The sequence below is a fragment of the Rutidosis leptorrhynchoides genome, chromosome 1, assembly GCF_046630445.1.
Source record: "Rutidosis leptorrhynchoides isolate AG116_Rl617_1_P2 chromosome 1, CSIRO_AGI_Rlap_v1, whole genome shotgun sequence".
In the NCBI taxonomy this organism is placed as follows: Eukaryota; Viridiplantae; Streptophyta; class Magnoliopsida; order Asterales; family Asteraceae; genus Rutidosis; species Rutidosis leptorrhynchoides.
Genome location: NC_092333.1, coordinates 508,345,879 through 508,360,539, shown reverse-complemented (window position 1 = coordinate 508,360,539; position 14,661 = coordinate 508,345,879). Strand labels below are relative to the sequence as shown.

At 35.4% G+C, this 14,661-nt stretch overlaps 1 protein-coding gene across 1 annotated transcript in view; it reads right to left on the bottom strand.

Moving 5' to 3' along the window:
- Window positions 1–14,103, bottom strand: part of LOC139841407 (secreted RxLR effector protein 161-like) — a 128,808-nt gene extending 114,705 nt beyond the window's left edge. Inside the window, exon 1 of the mRNA XM_071831627.1 lies at window positions 13,974–14,103. Within this exon, the coding sequence (XP_071687728.1) occupies window positions 13,974–14,103 (130 nt within the window). The remainder of the gene's footprint in view (window positions 1–13,973) is intronic.
- Between the last annotated feature and the right edge of the window lie 558 nt (window positions 14,104–14,661).

Genomic DNA, 14,661 nt, shown 5'->3' with positions numbered 1-14,661 from the left:
ATCCATTATTTCGATGGCTTCTTCAATGAATTGAAGTTTTTCATTGATTTGGATTTCGTCTAACGGAATAGTGAGATCTTCTTTAGCAAAGCATTTCTTCAAATTTGAGACGTAGAAAGTGTTATGTACAGCCGTGAGTTGTTGAGGTAGCTCCAGTTGGTAAGCTACTGGTCCGACACGATCTATAATCTTGAATGGTCCAATGTACCTTGGATTTAGTTTCCCCCGTTTACCAAATCGAACAACGCCTTTCCAAGGTGAAACCTTAAGCATGACCATTTCTCCAATTTCAAACTCTATATCTTTTCTTTTACTGTCCGCGTAGCTCTTTTGTCGACTCTGGGCGGTTTTCAATCTTTGTTGAATTTGGATGATTTTCTCGGTAGTTTCTTGTATTATCTCCGGACCCGTAATCTGTCTATCCCCCACTTCACTCCAACAAATCGGAGACCTGCACTTTCTACCATAAAGTGCTTCAAACGGCGCCATCTCAATGCTTGAATGGTAGCTGTTGTTGTAGGAAAATTCTTCTAACGGTAGATGTCGATCCTAACTGTTTCCGAAATCAATAACACATGCTCGTAGCATGTCTTTAAGCGTTTGTATCGTCCTTTCGCTCTGTCCATCAGTTCGTGGATGATAGGCAGTACTCATGTCTAGACGAGTTCCTAATGCTTGCTGTAATGTCTGCCAGAATCTTGAAATAAATCTGCCATCCCTATCAGAGATAATAGAGATTGGTATTCCATGTCTGGAGACGACTTCCTTCAAATACAGTCGTGCTAACTTCTCCATCTTGTCATCTTCTCTTATTGGCAGGAAGTGTGCTGACTTGGTGAGACGATCAACTATTACCCAAATAGTATCATAACCACTTGTAGTCCTTGGCAATTTAGTAATGAAATCCATGGTAATATTTTCCCATTTCCATTTCGGGATTTTGGGTTGTTGAAGTAGACCTGATGGTTTCTGATGCTCAGCTTTGACCTTAGAACATGTCAAACATTCTCCTACTTATTTAGCAACATCGGCTTTCATACCCGGCCACCAAAAATGTTTCTTGAGATCCTTGTACATCTTCCCCGTTCCAGGATGTATTGAGTATCTGGTTTTATGAGCTTCTCTAAGTACCATTTCTCTCATATCTCTAAATTTTGGTACCCAAATTCTTTCAGCCCTATACCGGGTTCCGTCTTCCCGAATATTAAGATGCTTCTCCGATCCTTTGGGTATTTCATCCTTTAAATTTCCCTCTTTTAAAACTCCTTGTTGCGCCTCCTTTATTTGAGTAGTAAGGTTAGTGTGAATCATTATATTCATAGATTTTACTCGAATGGGTTCTCTGTCCTTTCTGCTCAAGGCGTCGGCTACCACATTTGCCTTCCCCGGATGGTAACGAATCTCAAAGTCGTAATCATTCAACAATTCAATCCACCTACGCTGCCTCATATTCAGTTGTTTCTGATTAAATATGTGTTGAAGACTTTTGTGGTCGGTATATATAATACTTTTGACCCCATATAAGTAGTGCCGCCAAGTCTTTAATGCAAAAACAACCGCGCCTAATTCCAAATCATGCGTCGTATAATTTTACTCGTGAATCTTCAATTGTCTAGACGCATAAGCAATTACCTTCGTCCGTTGCATTAATACACAACCGAGACCTTGCTTTGATGCGTCACAATAAATCACAAAATCATCATTCCCTTCAGGCAATGACAATATAGGTGCCGTAGTTAGCTTTTTCTTCAATAATTGAAACCCCTTTTCTTGTTCATCCTTCCATTCAAATTTCTTCCCTTTATGCATTAATGCAGTTAAGGGTTTTGCTATTTTGGAGAAATCTTGGATGAATCTTCTGTAGTAACCAGCCAATCCTAAAAATTGACGTATATGCTTCGGAGTTTTTGGGGTTTCCCACTTTTCAACGGTTTCGATCTTTGCCGGGTCCACCTGGATACCTTCTTTGTTCACTATGTGACCGAGGAATTGAACTTCTTCCAACCAAAATGCACACTTTGAAAACTTAGCGTACAGTTTTTCTTTCCTCAATACTTCCAGCACTTTTCTCAAATGTTCTTCGTGCTCTTGATCATTCTTTGAGTAAATAAGTATGTCATCGATGAAAACAATGACAAACTTATCAAGATATGGCCCACACACTTGGTTCATAAGGTCCATGAAGACAGCTGGTGCGTTAGTCAATCCAAACGGCATAACCATAAACTCGTAATGACCATAACGCGCCCTAAAAGCAGTTTTTGTAATATCATCCTCCTTTACTCGCATTTGATGATATCCAGAACGTAAATCAATCTTCGAATAAATCGACGAGCCTTGTAGTTGATCAAATAAGTCATCAATTCTCGGCAGTGGATAACGGTTTTTGATGGTAAGTTTGTTCAACTCTCTGTAGTCAATACACAACCTAAATGTACCATCCTTCTTCTTGACAAACAAAACAGGAGCTCCCCATGGTGATGTGCTTGGTCGAATGAAACCACGTTCTAATAGTTCTTGCAGTTGGCTTTACAGTTCTTTCATCTCGCTGGGTGCGAGTCTATAAGGAGCACGAGCTATTGGTGCAGCTCCTGGTACAAGATCTATTTGAAATTCAACAGATCGATGTGGAGGTAGTCTCGGTAATTCTTTCAGAAATACATTGGGAAATTCTTTTGCGACGGGAACATCATTGATGCTCTTTTCTTCAGTTTGTACTTTCTCGACGTGTGCTAGAACAGCGTAGCAACCTTTTCTTATTAGTTTTTGTGCCTTCAAATTACTAATAAGATGTAGCTTCATGTTGCCCTTTTCTCCGTACACCATTAAGGGTTCTCCTTCTTCTCGTACAATGCGAATTGCATTTTTATAACATACGATCTCTGCTTTCACCTTTTTCAGCCAGTCCATGCCAACTATTACATCAAAACTCCCTAACTCTACTGGTATCAAATCAATCTTAAATATTTCGCTACCCAGTTTAATTTCTCGATTCCGCACCCGAATCAAATAAAACGTAAGCAGATTTATTGTCAATAAGAAACGTACCCGTAACAAGCTCTGGGTCTTCCTGTGCCTCTGCCGCATTAATATTGAAAACTCTTCCGCGGCCTTGTCCATTCGTGTTCTCCTGGTTCGGGAAATTTCTAATAATGTGGCCCGATTTTCCACATTTATAACAAACTACATTGGCATAACTTGCTCCGACACTACTTGCTCCCCCATTACTCGTTCCAACACCATTTGTTCCTTTCGTTCTGTTAACCCCTGGTCCGTAGACCTCACACTTCACCGCGCTATGACCATTTCTTTTACACTTGTTGCAAAATTTGGTGCAGAACCCCGAGTGATGCCTTTCACACCTTTGGCATAGTTGCTTCTGATTGTTGTTGTTGTTGCGGTTATTATTGTTGTTGGGATGATTGTTGTAGTTGTTGTTGTTGTTGTTGTTGTTGTTGTTGGGCCATTTGTTGTAGTTGCGATTGATGTTGCGATTATTGGGATAGTTGTTGCGATTATTGTTGTAATTGCTGTTGTTGTTGTATTGGTGATTCTTATCACCGTTTTCCTCCCAGTTTCTTTTGACTTGCTTCACATTGGCCTCTTCAACAGTCTGTTCTTTAATTCTTTCTTCAATCTGGTTCACTAGTTTGTGAGCCATCCTACATGCCTGTTGTATGGAGGCGGGCTCGTGTGAACTTATATCTTCTTGGATTCTTTCCGGTAATCCTTTCACAAACGCGTCGATCTTCTCTTCCTCATCTTCAAACGCTCCCGGACGCAATAGGCACAATTCTGTGAATCGTCTTTCATACGTGGTAATATCAAATCGTTGGGTTCGTAACCCTCTAAGTTCTGTCTTGAGCTTATTGACCTCGGTTCTGGGACGGTACTTCTCGTTCATCAAGTGCTTGAATGCTGACCACGGTAGTGCATACGCATCATCTTGTCCCACTTGCTCTAGATAGGTATTCCACCATGTTAACGCAGAACCTGTGAAGGTATGCGTAGCGTACTTCACTTTGTCCTCTTCAGTACACTTACTTATGGCAAACACCGATTCGACCTTCTCGGTCCACCGTTTCAATCCGATCAGTCCTTCGGTTCCATCAAATTCCAAAGGTTTGCAGGCAGTGAATTCTTTGTAGGTGCATCCTACACGATTTCCTGTACTGCTAGATCCAAGGTTATTATTGGTATGTAGCGCAGCCTGTACTGCTGCTATGTTTGAAGCTAGAAAAGTACGGAATTCCTCTTCATTCATATTCACGGTGTGTCGAGTAGTCGGTGCCATTTCCTTCAAAATAGTCAAATGGAACAAGTTAATCATACAAAATATTAAGAGTAGTTAATAGTATTTCGTAGCATAATATGAACTCATTTATAAAAGCTTTTTCTTCATATTAGCGTTTTATAAGTTTAAATTCGGGTAGTACCTACCCGTTAAGTTCATACTTAGTAGCTAATATACAATTCAACTACTACAATTCTATATGAAAAACTGATTATAATAATATTTCGCGTTCAAACTTTTATACAATATTTTACAAACTTACAATACCGCTTATTTTACATAAAGCATGAAATATAGCACACAATAACTTTGATACAAGATAGTTGTGAAGATAATTCTAGCTAGTACACAAGTCGTTTAGCAAAGGCAATAAAGACACGTAATTCATACGTCCAGAAACAAGTCATGCATTCTGGTTTTACTAGGACTACTTCCCATCCTTGGTCTTGTGGAACATAACCGTTATGGCCGTTGATAAGACAGCGTGTTGTAACGTCGTCAAAGTGAAGAGGGTTACGTAATGACCAACAGTCTCGTAATAACCTAAAAACCTCATTTCTTACCCCAATTACCGAATCCGTCACTTATGGGAACATTTTGTTTAATAGTTGTAGCCCGATGTTCTTTTTCTCACTTTGGTGAGAAGCGAACATTACTAACCCGTAAGCATAGCATGCTTCTTTATGTTGCATGTTAGCCGCTTTTTCTAAATCATGAAGTCCTATATTCGGATACATTGAGTCAAAATAATTTCTTAACCCGTTGCGTAAAATAGCATTTGGGTTCCCCGCAATATATGCGTCAAAGTAAACACATCGTAACTTATGGGTTTCCCAATGTGATATCCCCCATCTTTCAAACGAAAGTCTCTTATAAACTAAGACATTCTTGGAACGTTCTTCGAATGTCTTACAAACTGATTTCGCCGTAAATAGTTGTGCCGAAGAATTCTGACCGACTCTAGACAAGATTTCATCAATCATGTCTCCGGGTAGGTCTCTTAAAATATTGGGCTGTCTATCCATTTTGTGTTTTTATACTGTAAAATAGACAAGAGTTAGATTCATAAAAAAAAATTACTTATTAATACAAGCAATTTTTACATATATCATAAAGCATAAGCACACTATATTACATATATTACACCACACGAATACAACTATCTTATTCCGACTCGCTCATTTCTTCTTCTTCGGTTTTGGTTCGTTTTGCCAAGTTTCTAGGGATATATGATGTTCCCCTAATACGAGCTGTCGTTTTCCACAACGGTTTAGAAAAACCTGGTGGTTTAGAGGTTCCCGGGTCATTGTTACAACTTAAGGGCTTCGGGGGTTGACGATACATATAAAGTTCATCCGGGTTGGAATTAGATTTCTCTATTTTTATGCCCTTTCCCTTATTATTTTCTTTTGCCTTTTTAAATTCAGTTGGGGTAATTTCTATAACATCATCGGAATTCTCATCAGAATCCGATTCATCGGAGAATTGGTAATCCTCCCAATATTTTGCTTCCTTGACGGAAACACCATTGACCATAATTAACCTTGGTCGGTTGGTTGATGATTTTCTTTTACTTAACCGTTTTATTATTTCACCCACCGGTTCTATTTCCTCTTCCGGTTCCTCCTCTTCCGGTTCTGATTCTTCTTCTGGTTCTAATTCTTCTTCTTCGGGAACTTGTGAATCAGTCCAATATATATTCGACTCTTCGTTATTATTAGGTGAGTCAATGGGATTTGTGCTAGAGGTAGACATCTATCACAAAATATCAAACATATTAAGAGATTAATATATCACATAATATATACATGTTAATAATATATAGTTTCCAATACAAATGTTAAGCAATCATTTTTAAAGAAAACACGGTCGAAGTCCAGAATCACTAATGCATCCTAACAAACTCGATAAGACACACTAATGCAAATTTTCTGGTTCTCTAAGACCAACGCTCGGATACCAACTGAAATGTCCCATTCTTATTGATTAAAAACGTTCCATATTAATTGATTTCGTTGCGAGGTTTTGACCTCTATATGAGACGTTTTTCAAAGACTGCATTCATTTTTAAAACAAACCATAACCTTTATTTTATAAATAAAGGTTTAAAAAGCTTTACGTAGATTATCAAATAATGATAATCTAAAATATCCTGTTTACACACGACCATTACATAATGGTTTACAATACAAATATGTTACATCGAAATCAGTTTCTTGAATGCAGTTTTTACACAATATCATAAAACATGGACTCCAAATCTTGTCCTTATTTTAGTATGAAACAGTGGAAGCTCTTAGTATTCACCTGAGAATAAACATGCTTTAAACGTCAACAAAAATGTTGGTGAGTTATAGGTTTAACCTATATATATCAAATCGTAACAATAGACCACAAGATTTCATATTTCAATACACATCCCATACATAGAGATAAAAATCATTCATATGGTGAATACCTGGTAACCGACATTAACAAGATGCATATATAAGAATATCCCCATCATTCCGGGACACCATTCGGATATGATATAAATTTCGAAGTACTAAAGCATCCGGTACTTTGGATGGGGTTTGTTAGGCCCAATAGATCTATCTTTAGGATTCGCGTCAATTAGGGTGTCTGTTCCCTAATTCTTAGATTACCAGACTTAATAAAAAGGGGCATATTCGATTTCGATAATTCAACCATAGAATGTAGTTTCACGTACTTGTATCTATTTTGTAAATCATTTATAAAACCTGCATGTATTCTCATCCCAAAAATATTAGATTTTAAAAGTGGGACTATAACTCACTTTCACAGATTTTTACTTCGTCGGGAAGTAAGACTTGGCCACTGGTTGATTCACGAACCTATAACAATATATACATATATATCAAAGTATGTTCAAAATATATTTACAACACTTTTAATATATTTTGATGTTTTAAGTTTATTAAGTCAGCTGTCCTCGTTAGTAACCTACAACTAGTTGTCCACAGTTAGATGTACAGAAATAAATCGATAAATATTATCTTGAATCAATCCACGACCCAGTGTATACGTATCTCAGTATTGATCACAACTCAAACTATATATATTTTGGAATCAACCTCAACCCTGTATAGCTAACTCCAACATTTACATATATAGTGTCTATGGTTGTTCTGAAATATATATAGATGTGTCGACATGATAGGTCGAAACATTGTATACGTGTCTATGGTATCTCAAGATTACATAATATACAATACAAGTTGATTAAGTTATGGTTGGAATAGATTTGTTACCAATTTTCAAGTAGCTAAAATGAGAAAAATTATCCAATCTTGTTTTACCCATAAGTTCTTCATTTTAAATCCGTTTTGAGTGAATCAAATTGCTATGGTTTCATATTGAACTCTATTTTATGAATCTAAACAGAAAAAGTATAGGTTTATAGTCGGAAAAATAAGTTACAAGTCGTTTTTGTAAAGGTAGTCATTTCAGTCGAAAGAACGACGTCTAGATGACCATTTTAGAAAACATACTTCCACTTTGAGTTTAACCATAATTTTTGGATATAGTTTCATGTTCATAATAAAAATTATTTTCCCAGAATAACAACTTTTAAATCAAAGTTTATCATAGTTTTTAATTAACTAACCCAAAACAGCCCGCGGTGTTACTACGACGGCGTAAATCCGATTTTACGGTGTTTTTTGTGTTTCCAGGTTTTAAATCATTAAGTTAGCATATCATATAGATATAGAACATGTGTTTAGTTGATTTTAAAAGTCAAGTTAGATGGATTAACTTTTATTTGCGAACAAGTTTAGAATTAACTAAACTATGTTCTAGTGATTACAAGTTTAAACCTTCGAATAAGATAGCTTTATATGTATGAATTGAATGATGTTATGAACATCATTACTACCTCAAGTTCCTTAGATAAACTTACTGGAAATGAGAAAAATAGATCTAGCTTCAAAGGATCCTTGGATGGCTTGAAAGTTCTTGAAGCAGAATCATGACACGAAAACAATTTCAAGTAAGATTTCCACTCAAAATTAGATTGTTATAGTTATAGAAATTGAATTAAAGTTTGAATATGATTATTACCTTGTATTAGAAAGATAACCTACTGTAAGTAACAAAGGTTTCTTGATCTTGGATGATTACTTGGAATGGATTTAGAAAACTTGGAAGTAAACTTGCAATCTTGGAAGTATTCTTGATTTTATGAAACTAGAACTTTTGGAATTTATGAAGAACACTTAGAACTTGAAGATAGAACTTGAGAGAGATCAATTAGATGAAGAAAATTGAAGAATTAAAGTGTTTGTAGGTGTTTTTGGTCGTTGGTGTATGGATTAGATATAAAGGATATGTAATTTTGTTTTCAAGTAAATAAGTCATGAATGATTACTCATATTTTTGTAATTTTATGAGATATTTCATGCTAGTTGCCAAATGATGGTTCCCACATGTGTTAGGTGACTCAGATGGGCTGCTAAGAGCTGATCATTGGAGTGTATATACCAATAGTACATACATCTAAAAGCTGTGTATTGTACGAGTACGAATACGGGTGCATACGAGTAGAATTGTTGATGAAACTGAATGAGGATGTAATTGTAAGCATTTTTGTTAAGTAGAAGTATTTTGATAAGTGTCTTGAAGTCTTTAAAAAGTGTATGAATACATATTAAAACACTACATGTATATACATTTTAACTGAGTCGTTAAGTCATCGTTAGTCGTTACATGTAAATGTTGTTTTGAAACCTTTAGGTTAACGATCTTGTTGAATGTTGTTAACCCATTGTTTATTATAACAAATGAGATGTTAAATTATTATATTATCATGATATTATGATATATAATATATCTTAGTATGATATATATACAGTTAAATGTCGTTACAACGATAATCGTTACATATATGTCTCGTTTCGAAATCATTAAGTTAATAGTCTTATTTTTACATATGTATTTCATTGTTAATACACTTAATAATATATTTACTTATCATTTAACATAATTAACCAAGTGTATCAATATCTTAATATGATTCATATGTACCTAGTAAGACGTTGTTATAACGATAATCGTTATATATATCGTTTTCGAGTTTCTTAAATTAATAGTCTCATTTTTATGTATATAACTCATTGTTAAAATACCTAATGAGATACATACTTATAATAAAATCATGTTAACTATATATATAACCCTATATATGTCATCGTATAGTTAATACAAGTTTTAACGTTCGTGAATCACCGGTCAACTTGGGTGGTCAATTGTCTATATGAAACCTATTTCAATTAATCAAGTCTTAACAAGTTTGATTGCTTAACATGTTGGAAACACTTAATCATGTAAATAACAATTTCATTTAATATATATATAAACATGAAAAAGTTCGGGTCACTACAATAAGCAATTACTTTCATTCGTTGCATTAATACACAACCGAGACCTTACTTTGAGGCGTCACTATATATCACAAAATCATCATTCCCTTCAGGTAATGACAATATAGGTGCCGCAGTTAACTTTTTCTTTAACAATTGAAACGCTTTCTCTTGTTCATCTTTCCATTCAAATTTCTTCCCTTTATGCGTTAATGCAGTCAAGGGTTTTGCTATTCTGGAAAAGTCTTGGATGAACCATTTGTAGTAACCAGCTAGTCCTAAAAATTGATGTATGTGTTTCGGAGTTTTCGGGGTTTCCCACTTTTCAACGATTTCAATCTTTGCTGGATCCACCTGAATACCTTCTTTGTTCACTATGTGACCGAGGAATTGAACTTCTTCCAACCAAAATGCACACTTTGAAAACTTAGCGTACAGTTTTTCTTTTTTCAGCAACTCTAGCACTTTTCTCAAATGTTCTTCGTGCTCTTGATCATTCTTCGAGTAAATCAGTATGTCATCGATAAAAACAATGTCAAACTTGTCAAGATATGGCCCACACACTCGGTTCATGAGGTCCATGAACATAGCTGGTGCGTTAGTCAATCCAAACGGCATAACCATAAACTCGTAATGACCGTAACGCGTCCTAAAAGCAGTCTTTGGAATATCATCCTCCTTCACCCGCATTTGATGATATCCAGAACATAAATCGATCTTCGAATAAACAGACGAGCCTTGTAGTTGATCAAATAAGTCATCGATTCTCGGTAGTGGGTAGCGGTTCTTGATGGTAAGTTTGTTCAACTCTCGGTAGTCGATACACAACCTAAATGTACCATCTTTCTTCTTGACAAACAAAACAGGAGCTCTCCATGGTGATGTGCTTGGTCGAATGAAACCACGCTCTAAAAGTTCCTGTAAAGTTCCTGTAACTTACTTTGTAATTCTTTCATTTCACTGGGTACGAGTTTGTATGGAGCACGAGCTATTGGTACAGCTCCTAGTACAAGGTCTATTTGAAATTCAACGGATCGATGTGGGGGTAATCCCGGTAATTCTTTCGAAAATACATCGGGAAATTATTTTGCGACGGGAACATCACTGATGTTCTTTTCTTCAGGTTTAACTTCCTCGATGTGTGCTAGAATGACGTAACAACCTTTTCTTATTAGTTTTTGCGCCTTCAAACTACTAATAAGATTTAATTTCGCGTTGTTCTTTTCTCCGTACACCATTAAAGGTTTTCCTTTTTCACGCATAATGCGAATCGCATTTTTGTAACAAACGACCTCTGCTCTCACCTTTTTCAACCAGTCCATCCCAATTATTACATCAAAAGTTTTAAACGTTTCATCCCCCAGTTTAATTTCTCTCTCCCGACATATATTATCTGCTGAAATTAATTTACCGTTTGCTAATTCGAGTAAAAATTTACTATCCAAAGGCATCAATGGGCAACTTAATTTAGCACAAAATTCTCTACTCATATATCTTCTATCCGCACCTGAATTAAATAAAACATAAGCAGATTTATCATCAATAAGAAACGTACCCGTAACAAGCTCCGGGTCTTCCTGTGCTTCTACCGCATTAATATTGAAAACTCTTTCACGGCCCTGCCCATTAGTATTCCCCTGATTCGGGCAATTTCTAATAATGTGGCCCGGTTTTCCACATTTATAATAAACAGCGTTGGTATTACTTGCTCCGATACTATTCGTTTTAGTATTACTTGTTCCGACATTATTTGTTCCTTTATTTCTGTTAAACTTTGGTTCGTAGACCTCACACTTTGTCGCGCTATGACCATTTCTTTTACACCAGTTACAAAATGTCGTGCAAAACCCCTGATGATTTTCTTCACACCTATGACATGGCTGTTTTTGGTTTTTGTTGCCGTTGTTGTTATTGAGGTTATTGTTGGGATTGTTATTGTTGTTGAAACGGTTGTTATAGTTGTTGTTGTTGTTAGGATGTTTGTTGTAGTTATTGTTAGGATTGCGGTTATTGTTGCGATTGTTGTTGCGGTTGTTGGGATAGTTGTTGCGATTGTGGTAGTAATTCTTGTTGTTGTTGTACTGGTGACTCTTGTCACCGTTTTCCTCCCACTTCCTATTGATTTGTTTCGTTTAATTCTTCCCTCAATCTGATTTATGAGTTTATGAGCCATTCGACTTGCCTTCTGTATAGAAGAGGGCTCGTGTGAACTCACATCTTCTTGAATCTTTACTGGTAACCCTTTTACAAACACGTCGATCTTCTCTTCTTCATCTTCGAATGCTCCCGGACACAATTGGCACAACTCTGTGAAGCGTCGTTCATATGTGGTAACGTCGAACCCTTGTGTTCGTAACTCTCTAAGTTCTGCCTTGAATTTATTGACTTCGTTTCTAGGACGAAACTGCTCGTTCATCAATTGCTTGAATGCCGACCACAGTAGTGCGTAAGCAACATTTTGTCCTACCTGTTCAAGATAGGTGTTCCACCACGTTAATGCAGTACCTGTGAAGGTATGCGTAGTGTATTTAACTTTGTCCTCTTCAGTACACTTACTTATGGCAAACACCGATTCGACTTTCTCAGTCCACTGTTTCAATCCAATTGGTCCTTCGGTTCCATCAAATTCCAAAGGTTTGCAGGCAGTGAATTCTTTGTAGGAGCATCCTACACGATTTCTTGCGCCGTTAGCTGCATTGCTAGATTCAGAGTTATTGTTGGTATGTAGCGCAGCCTGTACTGCGGCTATGTTTGCAGCAAGAAAGGTACGAAATTCCTCTTCGCTAATATTCATGGTGTGTCGAGTAGTCGGTGCCATTTCCTTCAAAATAGCCAACTGAATCGAGTTAATCATACAGAATATTAAGAGTAGTCAATAGTATTTCGTAGCATAATATGAACTCATTTATAAAAGCTTTTTCTTCATATTAGCATTTTATAAGTTTAAATTCGGGTACTACCTACCCGTTAAGTTCATACTTAGTAGCTAATATACAATTCAACTACTACAATTCCATATGAAAAACTGATTATAATAATATATCACATACAAATATTCTTCAAACTTACAACATCGCTATATTACATATAATATGAAATATAGTACACTATGATACAGGACAGTTTTGAAGATAAATCTAGTTAATACGCAAGTTGTTCAGCAAAGGAAATAAAGACACGTAATTCATAAGTCCAGAAACAAGTCATGCATTCTGGTTTTACTAAGACGACTTCCCATCCTTGGTCTTGTGGAAAATTGTGATGACCCGGAGATTTCTGACCAAATTTAAACTTAATATTTATATGATTTCGACATGGTAAGCAAAGCCTATAATGTTAAGTCTCAAAAACTCTGAACTGTTTCATATATCTAATTACCCTTTGACTGTTCTTGACGATTCACGAACAACTATTTGTAAATAGATACATATATATTTAAATATATATATATATATATATATATATTTATATATATATATATATATATATATATATATATATATATATATATATATATATAATAATAATAATAATTTGAAATATTATTTGATATAATATATGATTTAATTTTTAGGAAATAAATATGTAAAATAATATGCGATAATGAAAACTACTATTATAAATATATAGATATGTATATATATGTATATATAAATATTACTTGTAAATATATAAAATTATATTAAACCTAATTGTTTAAAAATATATAATATATTTATTTTAGTAGTTAAAACTTGCTATTTAAAACTGTTTGCATATAGAAAGAGAATATATTAAAAATGAATGATTTCGAGCTTAATTAGTAAACGTCAGTAGCACTCGGTTGATGTTTTGTTAGTTTTAATATAGATATAATACATGTTCATGAATGATTAAGATAAAAGTTGAATTGTAAATTGATTACGAAGATTTTGGATTTGTCAAAAATATTTTTACATTTTTAAGATTAAATATTAGTACTCCGTACACATAAATTGGAACAGAAAATAAACAATTATCAAACCTTTTTGATCAGGTTTCAAACAGTTAATGAGTGAAATAATTAAATATATTTAATCTAAAAATTTGGGATTTTTAGGAACACTTTTATATTCTAACTGTTTAGCAATGGTCACGATATAATACAGAAAACTGTCGGCAGAAGATAATGTGAATATTGCACGTTTACTGTAATGTAAATGATTGATAGATATTATTATTAAAAATAAAAATTATATTATAATTATGTTCACTGTTTTTGTTCTCTTACCTCAAATATCTTATATTTACTTATATATAGCATATATGTATATATGTACATGGAACGAAGAACCTTTCTTCTTGAACACCCATCACTCGCCACCCTTCTAACCTTCGGCAACCACCATCCATAACCATCATGAGCCGACCACCCTCACCCACCGTGAGTACCACCAAGAACCACCCCATAATTCCGAGTCATAAAAACCGCCACCCTCTTTTCTTCTAGAACCAATAACCACTCACCACTAAACCCACTTCAACTATGATTTTCTTCTTACTTTACCTCCTCCACCTCGCAACCACCATGAACCACCGGGTCTCTGGTCACCATGATCAACGAACCACCTTCTCTCTCTATATCTCTCTCTCTCATCATCTCTTTCTATTATCTTCTTCGTAAACCTACACCATCATCAACCATTGGTTTTCATCACCTTTTAACCACAACCACCATCTTCAACCTTTCGAAATCATCACCCCCGAAGACCTACTTGCAGCTGCTACGTCGTTATCCCATCGTAAATCTGCTGTTGCTATTTCTTTTGTGACCCAACAAATCACCAAAACCAAACTAATTACTACTACATCTTCCTGATTCAACCGTATATTTATTTCTCTTTTTTTTCTTCATCCTTGTTTTTTTTTCTCGTCACTGCTGCTACTACAGCTTACGTTCTGTTTCCTGTTTCTTACCGATGAACAAAGGGAACAATTGAATAAGGATGTTAATGTGTGAAGAAGAAG